Source organism: Thamnophis sirtalis, unplaced genomic scaffold (assembly GCF_051295495.1).
Source record: "Thamnophis sirtalis isolate CommonGarterSnake01/CBP01778 unplaced genomic scaffold, rThaSir2_p1.2 scaffold_6, whole genome shotgun sequence".
NCBI lineage: Eukaryota > Metazoa > Chordata > Lepidosauria > Squamata > Natricidae > Thamnophis > Thamnophis sirtalis.
In genome coordinates this window covers 47956414-47971208 of record NW_028261386.1, presented here as the reverse complement: position 1 = coordinate 47971208, position 14795 = coordinate 47956414, and the positions used below count along the sequence as shown (strand labels likewise).

At 35.0% G+C, this 14795-nt stretch overlaps 1 protein-coding gene across 2 annotated transcripts in view; it reads right to left on the bottom strand.

Moving 5' to 3' along the window:
- SPATA17 (spermatogenesis associated 17) overlaps nucleotides 1-14795 on the bottom strand; it is an 88146-nt gene that overhangs the window by 69167 nt on the left and 4184 nt on the right. Inside the window, exons 2-5 of one of the 2 annotated variants that reach the window (XM_014053490.2) lie at nucleotides 12596-12685; nucleotides 11672-11753; nucleotides 8683-8733; nucleotides 4048-4151 (exon numbers count right to left, since the gene is read on the bottom strand). In XM_014053490.2, the coding sequence (XP_013908965.1) occupies nucleotides 4048-4151; nucleotides 8683-8733; nucleotides 11672-11753; nucleotides 12596-12685 (327 nt within the window). Of the gene's footprint in view, nucleotides 1-4047; nucleotides 4152-8682; nucleotides 8734-11671; nucleotides 11767-12595; nucleotides 12686-14795 lie in introns of those variants that run through there. The other variant, XM_087717804.1, reaches the window with a different exon arrangement.

Below are 14795 nucleotides of genomic sequence, written 5' to 3'. Positions count from 1 at the left end.
TTTCATATTTGGAAAATATACACCAGTTAGTTGAATAAAATGAAATTGGTGAAAAACACTTCTGGTTGCACATAAAAACCCCACCTACTTCTAATAAGCACTTTTGACTGTAAAATTTTCAAGTCAAACTTAAAAATGTGTTTCCTACAGCCTTAACATTGTTACTGATTCTTTACTCTTCCACATTAATAAATACACAAGAGTTAAACAATTATTTTTGCTGAAAGATTCTTTCAATAAAATACTTTTTTATTCCAGTTTTTTCACCGCAGCATTAAAAAAAAATCTTAAAGAAATGACATTTTGAGCTTATCTATTATTTTTTTCCAACATTTTAACTGAGTTCAAAGATTTTGCTACAGTACAATATGTTTTATTTAGTTTTGGCTTAGCATGTTCTATGAACCCAATTACATACTGAATTCAACAAAAACTAATTAAAATAAACCATGGCTTAGCAGAATATCTTAGTCCAATCTGTATTTGTACAGCATCTAGTCTCAATGAGTAAGATCAATACCTATTTTTTCTTTCTTCTTTTTCCGTGCCTTGGAGCCAATATCAAATGCCTGGATTGGGTTATATTTTAACACTGTGTCTGGTCAAAAAAGAATAGTCACTAATCTTCTGACTAGATTTACTTTCTACTGGTAGTCTTTGCTTAACAAACACAACTGGGCCTGGAATTTTAGCTGAAAGTTATTGTGGTCATTAAGTAAACACCCACATAACCACTCCACTCTATGACAATAGTTGAAGTTGTTAAGTGAATGGAGAAAACAACTGCCAACTGAAGTGGGGCAGGTAACTCTTTTACTCCAAGTGCAGAAGAAAATTCATTCCTTGGGTGGGCTGAATGGGGTTAGGGTTAGGGCTAGGGTTAGGCTAAATGGGGCTTGGCCTTTGTATCCACGTTTCATTTAGCCAGTGCAGCTCAGGAATTCCCCGAGACTCCATGCACAGAAGACATTTTCAGTCAGCCTCTTTGAAAGTGGAAGAGCTGCTTGGCTCAGAGGGACCCAGTCCCAAGCAGGGCTGAATCAACCTGCCAAGCAGCTTTTAGCTGTTACCATTCCAGAGAAGCCAGGAGGGAAGATTGTAAATGGTGTTCAAATGACAAAATTATATGCAAAAAGATGGATTAATATTTTGATATTTGAAAAGGACATAGAAGTATTAATTCAAGACAGTGATTTAGATAATTTCTTTTTTTACAAAACAGATCTGTTAAAGATTTTAATGATTTGCTGAGAATAAGAGAAAATCAAAGAAATCAAGCAAGAAGACTTTATTTTAATGGAATAAAAGATTGTTACAAGTGCATGTAAAGAATACAGAATCAGTTTATTTGACCATGGTTTTAATATAATTATGTTTTGTGACAGAAGATGTCTTCTGTGAATCTTTTCGGGATACAAGATTCATTATGCAGCTGGGGCTTGTTAGGGGCAGGTTTGGAGATAAAAGGACGGATGCTGCCACACCCGAGTCGCAGGAGTCAACGTTCCTTCGTGCGTTCCTTGTTTGGTACAACATTGCTTGATCGTCAATCGTGGTTTATGGAAGATACACTTGGATAAGTGCTTTGTGTTTCCTGTAATCCTGATTCAAGGCTACACTTGGAGAAGTGCATTGCTTGTAAGAGTTGTTTTGTATTCTGTTATCTCGTTAGAGACTGTATTAATGTTATTTTTGGGCTCGAAGCCAGTCTGAGCCGAGAACTGATAAAGAAAGACTTCCTTTTAAGTTTGCCTGCTTGCCGTTTGTTAAGAGCCGTGAAGGGGGGACAGAACAATTATGTAATTATTTTGGGTAGCCATAAGAGACTTTTGTGGAGTGGGAATGAATTACAAGGCCTTAGTGTTGGGTAGTAAAGGATCAGTAATGGGAAGGAGAGTGCATTTGTTCTATCTTAAGAAATACTGTTAATTTAATAAAAATGTACTTGTGATAAAGGGGGAAGTTACTTTTTTATTCTTTTTTGTTCTGTTTTCCTTTTTACTTCCTTTTTTTCATTTTTCCTGCAATTTTCATTTTCATATTTATTGTAGTTCGTATTAGCTTTTGCTTTTCCAATTGCACTTTTAATAAAATTATTTCTAAAAACCTACAAACAATGCTAATGTTAATTAATCTAAAATTCATTTTTTATATACCCACAGAAATATTTGATGGGAGGTAGCATATGTTGTTGATACTGTCTGGCGATTTTTCTGTTATAAATATAGTGCCCCAGTTATTCTTCTTACAACTGTTTGAATTCAACAGCTCAGGCAGCTTGAGTACAGTTTGAACAGCTTGGAATAGACTTTAAGAGAACAAGTGACAAGGGAGCAAAGCACAAGCACCTCTTCCAATTATTTTTTCTCTGAAAATTCTGAACACTCCTACAACCATGTTATGAGTCCAATACAGTTGGGAATCTCATGTTTGTCTCCTAATTTCTAACTTGATACAATAGTCTCCAGTGTAACCCTATTTCGAATGAAGTTTAATGTCACAAGCCACAGCAAAAAGCTTGTGGCTAACAGGTTCTCATTAACTTAATCTATTTCTAGAATTAATATTTTTCAGTTGATTGCATCTAGTAAAACATTAAAGAACAGTTAAAACCACTGTGTATTTGAAACACTAAAAAGGAATCTGTGTACTAAAAAAACCTTTTATGAGTGTCATAATATTTTCTGAATGCTGCCTATCTCTATCTATGAGACTAGTTTTTAATTTCATGAAATCATTTTCTTATTCATAACCCGGGGCAGTTTTTGCATATGAGGCGATAGGTTACAAGTGTGCACCTCTAGCAAATGCATACTCAGCCTTTAAATTAATCAAACCAATTTATCTTTTGTGAGAGGCACAGTATCCCTATGAAAACATTATCCTATATACGTGTTACATAAATATAATGACAAAATGGCCTTTCCAGACATCTAGCTTTCTGATCTCACGACTATAACATCAATTATAGGTTTCCAAATGGCATTAAATTTCTAACTACATGTTTATTATTTGTATGAACAGTGAATGTTAAACCAGGCAAAATGCCATTATCACTACAATAACAAAATGTACAGTACATTGGTCTATAGCAACACAGCATATTTCATCTGAACAAAAACTATTTCCAGAAGGTTAAAGTAAATGTAAATTGTCTCCCAGAGTTGCTTAAAAGAAAAGAAAATATCTGCCAAATGAGGCTTATCCCATTATTTCAACATTAGAATAGGAAAAAAAAAACACCGAGTCAGTGGTGGGATTCAAATAATTTAACAACCGGTTCTCTGCCCTAATGATTTCTTCCAACAACCAATTCACCAAATTACCCAGAAAGTTAACAACTGGTTCTCTGAAGTGGTGCAAACTGGCTGAATCCCATCACTGCACCGAGTGATATATAAAGATACAGATGCTGGCTCGGGATTTAGTTCTAAAGCAAAATAAAGTCAGAGAAATAAAAAGGACGGAATTTGAAAAATTGATTTTAAATCGATAGCTTAATTCACAATGGAGGAAAAGGGATTATACTAATCTTGGGCTCAAGGCAGATTTTCTCAGGGTAGTAAATGACAATATGTATTCCTTGCCTAAACCTGGCAGCTCTACCTACTGAAAGATAATACTGATCCTGCACAGAATTATCCTAGCCCCATAGGACTTGCCTCATCCTTTGCTCAGAATTACAGGTCACAAATAGGTTGCAATAGGAAACTTTTAAGAGTACTGCATTATTCTGCAGATTCACTTGCTCAAGAGGTCCATGGTACTTTTTCTACGCAGAGAAATTCTCTGTTTTATGCATTTCAGTTTTGCTCCAATTCAAGTAGGTCCAATTGTATCATACTTACCTGGATGCTGGTATAAATGAAATAATAATTTGAAAACACACACTTAGGTAGAAGATAAAATAGACCGGTTTTCATACTGAGATAAAGAAGGCAATTCTTTCCGTGATGAATAATCTAATTAGCATTATGAATTATTTAAATCTATTTTAAAGTTACAATTTTAAAATATCTATTTTACTATCAGTGCTTTCATTTTTACCTGACCATCTCATTATTCAATGCAACAATTTCCAAGTACTTCTTTAGCGCATAATAATTATGGATATATTTTCGGACATAATAGCCTCGCCATCTTCTTTGAATCTAGGGAAAAAAGAGTACATATATTTGCTTCATTGAGTGTTGGTTTTTCTTGCAATAGAGAAATAACTGCCAAACATTATAAGAAATATTTATTCTGCTCTGCAAGGAACACAACTGCTTCAACACTAGAATGTATACATATTTTCATATTCATTAATATAGATACAAAACTCCCTAAAATTATTATGCTGACATAAATACATACATTACTTGGCTACTTGCTGTTAATAATACTGCTAAGATAAATCATTAATATGACACTTAATAAGAGAAATCAAACTTGGGAAAGATAACTTACTACATGTAGAGACCAAATGGGCAGTTGACTTCTTTGTATTTTATATTTTAAAGTATCATATTATAACAATATTGGTATATCACAAAGAAACCCACTTGTTCAACTCCACCTGTTAAGAATCATAAGACTTTTCATCCAAACAAATGAGAAGGCTAATTAAAGTATCTGCTTCACCATCCATCACTTTTTATAATATCATAATGTAATTAGAATCTTTTGAACAGATTGTGGGAAGTGGAAGTCTGTTCCTGTAATCCTTCCCCAGTAAAAAAAAAAATCTCATTTCTACCTTAGTAGAATGAAAATACTGATAAGAGATTATATCAAATGTTATGAATCAGGATTTGCCTTTACACCATATAAAACTTACTTATCTACCACCTTCAGGCAAGCAGTTTTTCAGAAGGTGGAGGCATATCAACATACTTAGCTAAAAGACACCGCCTGTACCTTTGCTCCTTCAAACTTTTTCGGTAAAAACTATGCTGTTTCATAGGTACCAGATAATGAAAAAGTGCTCCCAAAATTGTTTGTGATGTGTAATTTCCGATTAAATTAATTCTATATTCAAAAGTTGTAATAAATAAAAAGAATGTTAAAATTCCTGGGAATAACAATGACATTTCTGACTTTGCCCAAATTTTTATTATAACTAAAACTATTTATAATAACTAAAAAACTATTTAAAAATTGATCTTGGATAGTTAAGAAATTGCCAGAACTATCCTGGGGAATGACGTAAGGTGGTATATAAAAATATTTTTCACTCGCATGTTTTCATATTAACTAAGTAATTCAAAATATGTTCATCTTCCTTTTCTATTAAAAGAGACAGTGGCTATTAAAATTCAGTACAAAAAAATAAAAACTTACAATATATATTTGATACCCAAGACAAATAATATATCAATCAGATCAGTAGAGTAAGAACCAACTAGGAAACAAAGTAAAAACAATGAAGCCATCTGGAAGAAATAAATTACTTAAAATATATATTTTAAGGCCCAATATATTTCAGGTATAAGGAGTTCAATAAAAGGGGTTCTCTTCTTTCTCTGTCTCTGTCTCTCTCTTCTCTTTTCTCATCTTGTTTCAAAATAATTATAAAAAGAAAATCATTCTTTTTAAAAGGAAAGATGGAGTGTCAATAAGCTTAGAAGAATTTGTTATGAGCAAAACATGGATATTCTTCAACCTCTGGTCCAGTTAAAAAAGAGCTAGCTATTCATCTAGAATGTTGTTCTAATTTTAAATAAAATGTTTGACAAACTACTTTCCCAAATAGCTATATTTTACTACTGTAACTGGCAAAGGCCTGGGAACTGGGAATATAAAAGTCCATTCTGGACTTGGTCCCTCTCAGCTCTGAGCATCAGTGAGGTAAGGTCTGCCTCTTCCACTATCCCCACTTGTCTGTCTGTATTTGTGCCACCTTGCACCCTGCTTGTGGAAAGGCAAGTGGCCTAGAACTGCCAGCTCTAGGCTTACCTGATGTGCTGCAGCTCAGGAGTTTTTTGGTTTGCCATAGCTCCAGGGCTGCAAGAAGCTTTGAACTTCAGCATAGCACAAGGCCTCCAGCTACCTCAGCAGCACAGTACAAGCATGGACTACAAAGCTGCAGCTATCCCAGGAATCCTCAAGAACCCCGGAAAGGACAGTGTGAAATCACAGCCCAATAGTGCAATGTGAAGCCCAGCCACTCCAGGAAATCTCAGCAGTGCAGCACAAGAACCCTAGCTGTCCCAGAGGTTTTACCTGCCTCAGCCCAGCCAACCTGTACTCTGAGGCTTCTGCCACCATTTCCTCTGCTATCCCAGCTTACCCTTGCTGTCTTCTTGCTCTCACTACTGATGAGGCATGCCCCTTCTAGTACTTTGCTGACCATGTGAGAGACATCTTTCTCAGGTCTCACGAGGAAATTGCAGTGCAACACCTTGCGATCAAAGCCTTGTGTGGCTAGTAGCTACCTCGTGAAAGCTGAGGGCAGGCATGCATGGTCAGCAGCAAGAGCAGAAGATGATAAAAGGTTAGCTAGGCAGCAGAGACTGCAGAATACAGGGACCAAAAAGCCATAGATGGAAGGAGATAGGTATGAGGGGATGTATGTTTGGGGGGAGGAATCTCTTTATTTAAGCTTTGCTGATTTTAACTATTGCATATTGATAAATGTCTCTCATTTTCCAATGCATTTAGGCCTCTTATTTGCCCTGCGTCATTTGTATCCTGGACCATCCAACATGGAAAGGAAAATGCAAGATAGTCATAGTCATTTTAGACAAAGAACAGGAGACAATATTGCTCTTATATGCTGGATAATTGGAGAAGCCAAAGAATAGTAAAAGAAGTCATTATGTTGACAATAGAGAGGCTTTCAGGTATATTATGTCAAGATGTGGAATGTCTTTAGGAAAATGGGAATCCCAGAATATCTTATTGTCCCCATGTAAGACAACTGGGCCGGAAGCCTCAGTCCAGATAGAACATGGTGAAAAACACTGGCTCCAGGTCAGCCAAAAAAAAAAAAAGAATGAGACTAGACTGTATACTTTCTCTTTAATAATTCAACCTGTATGTTGAATATATAATAAGGGAGTTTGGACAGGAAAAAAAGAGGATAGTTTTAAATCTGGGAGAAAGAAACATCAGCAATCTATGTTATGTTGATGACACTACACTGATAGCTGAAAATGCAAATGCTTTGCAAGCTCTAATAATGAAAGTGATGGATAGCTTCTGCTATTTAGGATCAACTATCATTAGTAAAGGAGCAGCAATCAAGAAATAAGCTACAGACTAGCACTTGATATGGTAGTAACAAAAGAATTCAGATGCCATGATATGTCTATATCTACAAAGATCAGAGGTGTGCAGGCAATGTTTTTCCATGTGATTCTCTGTGGATTCAAGGAATTAGACTTTGAAATAGCATGACAGAAAGCGTATTAATGCCTTTGAATTTTGGTGTTGGAATAAATACATAAATCAATCAGTCTGTAAATTAATTATTTGTATATTACACTACTTGTATCTCTTATAATTCCAAGGTGAATATTTACCCTCCCTTACAAAATATATGCCCTTCAAAGTAATTAACAAGTTTCTGTGGTGATTGGTACCAAACAATTATTGTCATTGATCAGTACCAAACAGATAATTTTAAACAAAGTCATTGTGTGCTCAGCAGATTACAGCTTGTTAACGGGCAAGTTCTGAATGACCTCTTAAGCTAGTCAAATCAATGATGCATATTCCTCATTAAGTAACATCAAAATGTAAGTGGTCTTATAAATAATGTTTATTTTAAATGCTAAACAAATGGCAAAACCTTGATATATCAGAAGCCATCTGCTCATACTGATTTTTTTTAAAAAAATGGGGATTACTTTTCTTCACAACAACTCTTAAATCTTCCAAATGAAAATAAGACTACTATATCACAATCTACTATTATAAAACTAAATCTGATTCAGAGAAAATTATGCATTATAATTATTGTTTTCTTTATTATTTTCTGGCTCCAAATATGAGAGTTTGAAATAGTAGGTCAAATATAATTAAGGTACAATGTTAAAGAACATGTGATGATACAGGACTATAATTATATTTAGCCAGGTGCTTTTTCTTTTCTGCCTGTACCTAATTTAGAACCATTTCTAAAATTTGAATATGTTATATTTATGCAAGTCTATTTGGAAGTCTTGCATCAATGCGAACCATACCAGATTGCACAGTAGCATTTGCAGTTTTTAATCTGATTACAAAAATGTGGGGAAACTCCTAGGTATTTGTATGGCAGAAAGTTCAGGCTGTTAATTTAAGTTTGTTTTTTAGTCACATCATAAAATGTACTCTTTAAAATTAAGTAGATATTTATTTAGTGCCTGGATGAGTCCAGTAAAACCTATTTACAAAATCCTGAGTATCATAGATGAAGTGTGGGATTTAAATGCAAATGTATGCAAACATATAAAAAAAAGTTTTTTCCTCCTAAAATGAAATGCCACAATATTTAGAAAAGACAATGAATTTGTAGTTTTAGATCTAACCAAGATTTTCAAAAATGCAATTTGGGATTACTTAGCGTAACTTGAAGTTTGTAACTATGTACCATTTCCTCACTTTACTATCAGCATATCAATCAAGTTTATATTATTCTGGGTTGCTTATTTTATTAAAAGCAAATTCAGAGCACAATTGACTTTTCATTTGTTTAACAAGTGAAGAAATATTTACCCTGACAGCCATTTCATTGTAGAAATTCATCTTCATAATAAAATATGCTGTCTGTGAAACAAGGGGTAGAGAGAGAAAAAATGGCATACATTTCAGTTACACAAATACTATACTTCTATTTTTACATATAAAAGGTAAGAATTTTTATACATAATACATAATAAGAGTTTTCGGTTTGGATGAAATAAAATCAAACTTAGAATCAAAGAGATGGGCTTGCTAATACATAATGCAGGCTTAACCAGAAAAATCTATGGTAGTCAAACCAGCAGCTAATGGAGATATATGATCATAAAATGCTCTCCGCTGAGTTTGATAATCAATGGTGCTCTACTGAGAGTAGAATAACAAAGCAGAAATATTCACAAGTGCTGGTGACATATAGTATTATATGATTTATTCACCAGGGTTCTTTTAACCAAAACTCACAGAAACATAAAAGGAATTCATATTTCAAGATGCCTGGTTTAATGAAAAATTCAAAGAAATGCTGTCTTCAGTCGAAATCGTTCAAGGATATGGATGCAGTGATGGAGCAAAATTGTGCCTTCCAACCATCTGTACTAAACGTTATGTACTTAGTTGCCTCCTGAGTAATCCTTGGGAATTTTGTTTCATTTAATATTCATTCTAACATCATAAAATCATAAATACAATGATAACATGTTACAGTGAATCCCCTGATATAAAAAAAAAACACATTTCCTGGTTCCCTTCCAATAAAGATGAATTCCGTGCTCGGTGAAAGAATCTCCTGTTACAGCAAACGCTCACTTGGCAAGATAGGTTATTTTAATGGATACATCACTTTACACTAAGCTTTCACATCTGTTCCACCCTCTAATTACCAATGCAAAATGAACATAATTCACAACAGTATCATAAAAAAAGTAAAATAAGTACTTTCGAGATAGAAGAACGTCCTTTATTTAGCATAACATGCAGACTCTGGGGGCTTGGGAGTGTGTTTTAACTACAAATCAAAGAGAAAGAACCTCTCCTTGATATGCAGTTCCCTGTACTCTCGATCTTCCCTCCTGGCAAAAAAAAAAAATCACTGTAAAAGAGTTTCACTGTAATTAGTGTTATTGGAATTGCCTAGTCTGATCCAAAGCAAATTGTCTGTGGAGAGCAGCAGGACTGGATTATTTATCAACTGTCTGGGCAATTAAGAAGCAGTTGGCTGCAATATATTATTTACAAATGAACACAATGACGCTGCTTCATTTTAGATTCACTTTCTTCATTACATTAGTTGAGGCATTATTGCTTTTGTTTAATTAAGCCACTTTTTAAAATGCTTACTTTAATATCATATTGCTTCCTCAATAATATACCCAAAAGAAAAGAAAAAAACGAAGAAGAGATAGCTCTTTGGCAGGAGGGGAATGATATACTTAAGCCAGGAAATCCTTCAATTTGGTGATAAAATCAACCTCCTATCCAGATCCCTACAATAGATAGGAGCCAACAGATGGGAATATTTTCTCTTCTTTCCATAACTCAATCTTTATCTAACTCTGCTTTGCTAATATGTTTCAAAATAGACTGAACTGGGAATGGAATGCTATGGCTCAGAGGTGAAAAGTTAAAACACACATTATTGTAGAAGCCTAAATTCCCAAAAGGTTTTATCAATATCTAGAACTGCTACTTTTGTAGTTTTTATGGTACTAGTAACTAAGCTTATATATTATCTCCGGATTACATCTATAAACTCTAGATCTGTGATGGCACAGGTGCCGGAAGTAGCTTGCACAGCCATCTCTCTAGGCACGCGAGCCATCACCCGTTGCTCTTGTGTTACGCCATGCGTACGCCGTGCGTACATGCGCACCGGGTGGTTGCTCTTCTGGTTTCCAGCATGCACACTCCCATTTTGGCACTCAGTGCTGAAAAGGCTCGCCAACACTGCTCTAGATCTTATATCTGATTTTTTTTCAACTTCTGAGTCTAGTCTACACGCAAGGAATTCACTAGTAATCTTCCAATCCAATATAGGTAGTGACTGCAATTGTTTCCAGAGAGATGGTCATTAAATGACACAGTTGCTAAGTGAATTATGTGACTGAGGGTGAAAAAGAGAAAGTGATGCTGCAAAGATGGCTGGTTGCTGCTATATCATTCAAATGAACTTCTCTCTTATAATTTCCTATCACTGGGGTGTTTTTTCCCCCTTTTCCCCCTCCTTGTAGAACAAGAATTTGCTTTTCTCTGTAGTGCAGCACTTTCCTAAAATGTGCTAACTGCAAGTTAAAAAGCTGAGTTTTGTGACCTTAATTAGTTGATCTCCCACAAGCTAATGGTTGTGCCTTGAAACTGGCCAAACCTTAATCGGTTTCACACTGAACACTTTTGTTGTTGTAAATGCATGCATTCGTCAGAAAATGAATTTTTTACTACTTGTTCACTAGTGGTTTATTTTTGAACAGTTGTTATCTGAGGCAGTTGCTACAGGAGAAGTACCTATACTATTAAGCCTCCTTTTGCTTAACTTCAAATCTTATATAAGGCTGACTAGTTGTGTTATCTGCTGGAAATTCTAGACAATAGCAGCAGTGTCCACTGGGATAGAAGGGAAGATGGAACTAAATTGCAATGTTGTGATACAAGCCTTACTCCTTTTCTACAGACATTTGATGGTACCCCAAAAGGCTGGAACCTTCAGTACAACACTTTGGCACTTAACAAATGTAGCAGGATTCTGTGGTCACTGCTGAATAAGAGGGTAGTGTCACAAGGAACCAATGAGATTCTGTTTGCAATTAACAAATTCCAAATAGCACAAATATAAGATTTATTTCTCTTTTTTATCCGAGCCTATTTGCTTTATTTTTCAGATATCTGAACACTTATGCATGACCAAAAATGCATAAATCTGAAAATACGTAATGTATTACATATTTGTTCCAATAAAATAATTGTACCTGTTTTGTACAGATGCAAATTATGGAAAATTTAAAATATAGTTTTAGAAACTTAATTTTACCTCCACCATTTTTCTGAATTTTTTCCGCCCTTGATAACCCCGCCACCATTTCTGAATGAATACCATCATCTTGTTCAGATACCTAAAACAAAATACTTTAGTAAGGATATAAATTAATAGATATCTTTTACAGTTTTTAAGTTTCTGAATATGAAATTTTAATATCAATTTTATCAATTTCAGTTTTAGAACAATTTGTATTCTGAATAGTGTATTTTGAGAGATATCATCTTGATAGTGTACACTTGTAAAGCATTTCCATGATTACTATCAGGTTGACATAGAAAAAGGGAGGAAAGGGAGAATTCCATACATACCTTTGGCCAGAGTCAGGTCTCATATTCCTACAGCTGATGTGTGAAATGTGCATGTGTTGGTGGATGTGATTTATGACACAGACAGAAGGGAAAAGATACAGAGGTAAAGTTCAAACACAATTAAGCGGAAATCAATTTCAGCCCCACAGAACAACATGCCAAAATGTTGATCCTAATAAGTGAATGGATTTCTTTTGAACTTTGTCTCGAGGCTAATTAATTAGGTAATCTTTTGGAAACTTCACAGATAGTTATATGCAATATAGCATGTTGAGTATAACTTGTTGCTGTTTTTCAAACATATGATCTTTTCAGTATTATTGTTATATAATCAACAAAATGGTTGCTGATTATAGAACAAATGTTCTTATTCTTGCATTAGCTCCCCCTACATGTATTTGAACTTTGCACTTTCCTGTTAACCAATTTCAAACAGAACCAAACATGAAAAAAAAATTGCAATCATTTTGCATGCTGTAAGAAAATGAACATTAAACCTAAAATCCCATTTCATGTAAAAAAGGATTTGATTTCTACTGTAAGCATACATGCATATTAGTTTTCAGATGAACATATTTATGATGTTTACAGGTACAGCTTAAATTACCTGATGTATGCCCGGACTTTGCACCCTCGAAACCAACTCTGAATTTTTACAGCAGCATAATATTCTGTTTTTCTGTATTCATCTACCCACCTAAAAGCAAAAGAGATAACTTTCACAATCTGTACTGTGATCATTTATATTAAAGATCAGAATAAGCAAGTAGTATTATTTTTATTAAATCAAGTACCTTTATTTATTTAATATCTTTTTACCACTCTTAGGTGTAAAGACTACTTGCAATTTCCTCCTACCCTACAACATTCAGTGTTAAACTATAAAAAACATTTGTAACTGAATTTTATATTAATTACAATAGTATCATTTTAGAAAAACCAAAAGAATAGGAACCATAGGAACCATCAAGTCCAAACTATGGTTAGGGAAAGGATCCAAATTAAAGCACTACTGACAAATACATCCTTAGCAAAGGTTGTATGGATATTAGTTAGGGATGCTTTAATTTGGCTTCATTCCAAAGTTTCAATTACTGAAAAATAGCTTACTAGCTTCCTTATTATTGGTTCTACTCTTAGGTAGTTCATGACATTAGGAAGGACTATGCCTTATAATTTTACATCATCATTCTGTGCCTTGTCATGACAGAAAATGAATGCTATTCTTTCCAGTACTTGAAAAGCGCTATCATACCCTCAACTCCATCATCTTTCTGAAAAGCTCACTAAATTCAGTAACTTAAGACTCCAGCCTTTGATCATCCTCATTGTTTGTACATTTTCCAGTTGTCTCAATCTTCTGATACCCAAACAACACAAACAAAAACGGAATAATTATCACCATCTTTGGACTTCTATTTTTAAAGTATTATATTTATTTATCATTCTGTTATTTTCAGCTCTCTTTGTAACTCACCAAGACAATGTTGAACATATTTTTCTATATTTTAGACAAGGGGTTTTGAACATTTTCCAGGCCACATAATATGTTTCCTAATTAAAAAAACTGATCAAGAGGCAAAGTTTTAGTAATAGAAAATTGGTTGTGCTTAATTTTTTTGTCCTTAATCTTTCACAAAACCTCATCACATTTTTGTGAAATCTTAGGATATCCTACAACAGTTTGAAAAACTCTTCCCTAAAATACAAGAGCAATATCCATTCTTCTCCAAGATTCCTTTGCAGCTTTGCTTAGTATGGAAGAGAACATACCTTTAATTATTCTTAATGTAGCTAAGATCCTTCCTTATTTTAAAAAGACTGATGAAATACCAGATTCCCATTTAGTCAGGTATATGTCTGGAAGAAGGACTAGAAGGGATGTCTGAGCTTAATTTTGTTTATATTTCATATATTATTCCCACATGAAGAAGATAAGCATATTTAAGGATAACCTGAGGAAGTGGCTTCACTTGGTAGATTTTCTCCAGATTTGGTGCACAATTCATAAAACAGAATTTTCTAAAGTGTGTTTCGACTAAATTGTGTACATGTAATTCCTGGTTAACAACAGTAATTGTGATCAGAATTTCTATTGCTAAGCGAGGTAGTCATAAACTCTAATGCCAATTGACCTCATTGCTTAGTAGCCAAAATCCAGCTCTTCCCTTTGCTATTGCTAACTGAATCCGAATCATTATTGGGCAAGAACTCACCTTAAATCAGGTCATCCCTGGCTTAGTCCATCCCAGGCTTGAGCCTCAGTAAGGTAAGGGATTGCCTCCTCTTCAATTCTCTCTACTCGCCTATTTTCCTCCCATTTCTGCCATTTTGGCCATTATGTTTTCTGTTGCTTCTGCTGTCCTATCAGTCCCAGCTGACTTTCATTGTCTTCTACTTCCCACTTCTGATGAGGCATGCCTGGCTGGCCCTTCATGAGGCAGCTGCTGGTTGCACCAGGCCTTTTCCCCAAGGTGATGTGTAGTCTTGCCCAATTGTGTGCAGTCTTCTAAAGACATTTTGGAAGGTTTTGGAAGCCCAGGGCAGCAGTTCCACTGGATAAAAGGATGGCAAGGGCAGTGGAGCACAGATTAGCAGGAACAGCAAAGATGGCGAAGGACAGGGCAGCCAAAAGGCCAAAGTTAAGAGGGGGGAATCATAAGTGTTGATGAGCTGCCAAGTACCTGTATTTTGATCACCTGACAAGGAGGGGCGGGACTACAATGTAAAGGGCCAGGCTGAGCTTGCTTCCTCAGTAGTGGGAGCTACATCAGCAGGGCAGTTGGACCAGTGGAGCTCATGGCAGC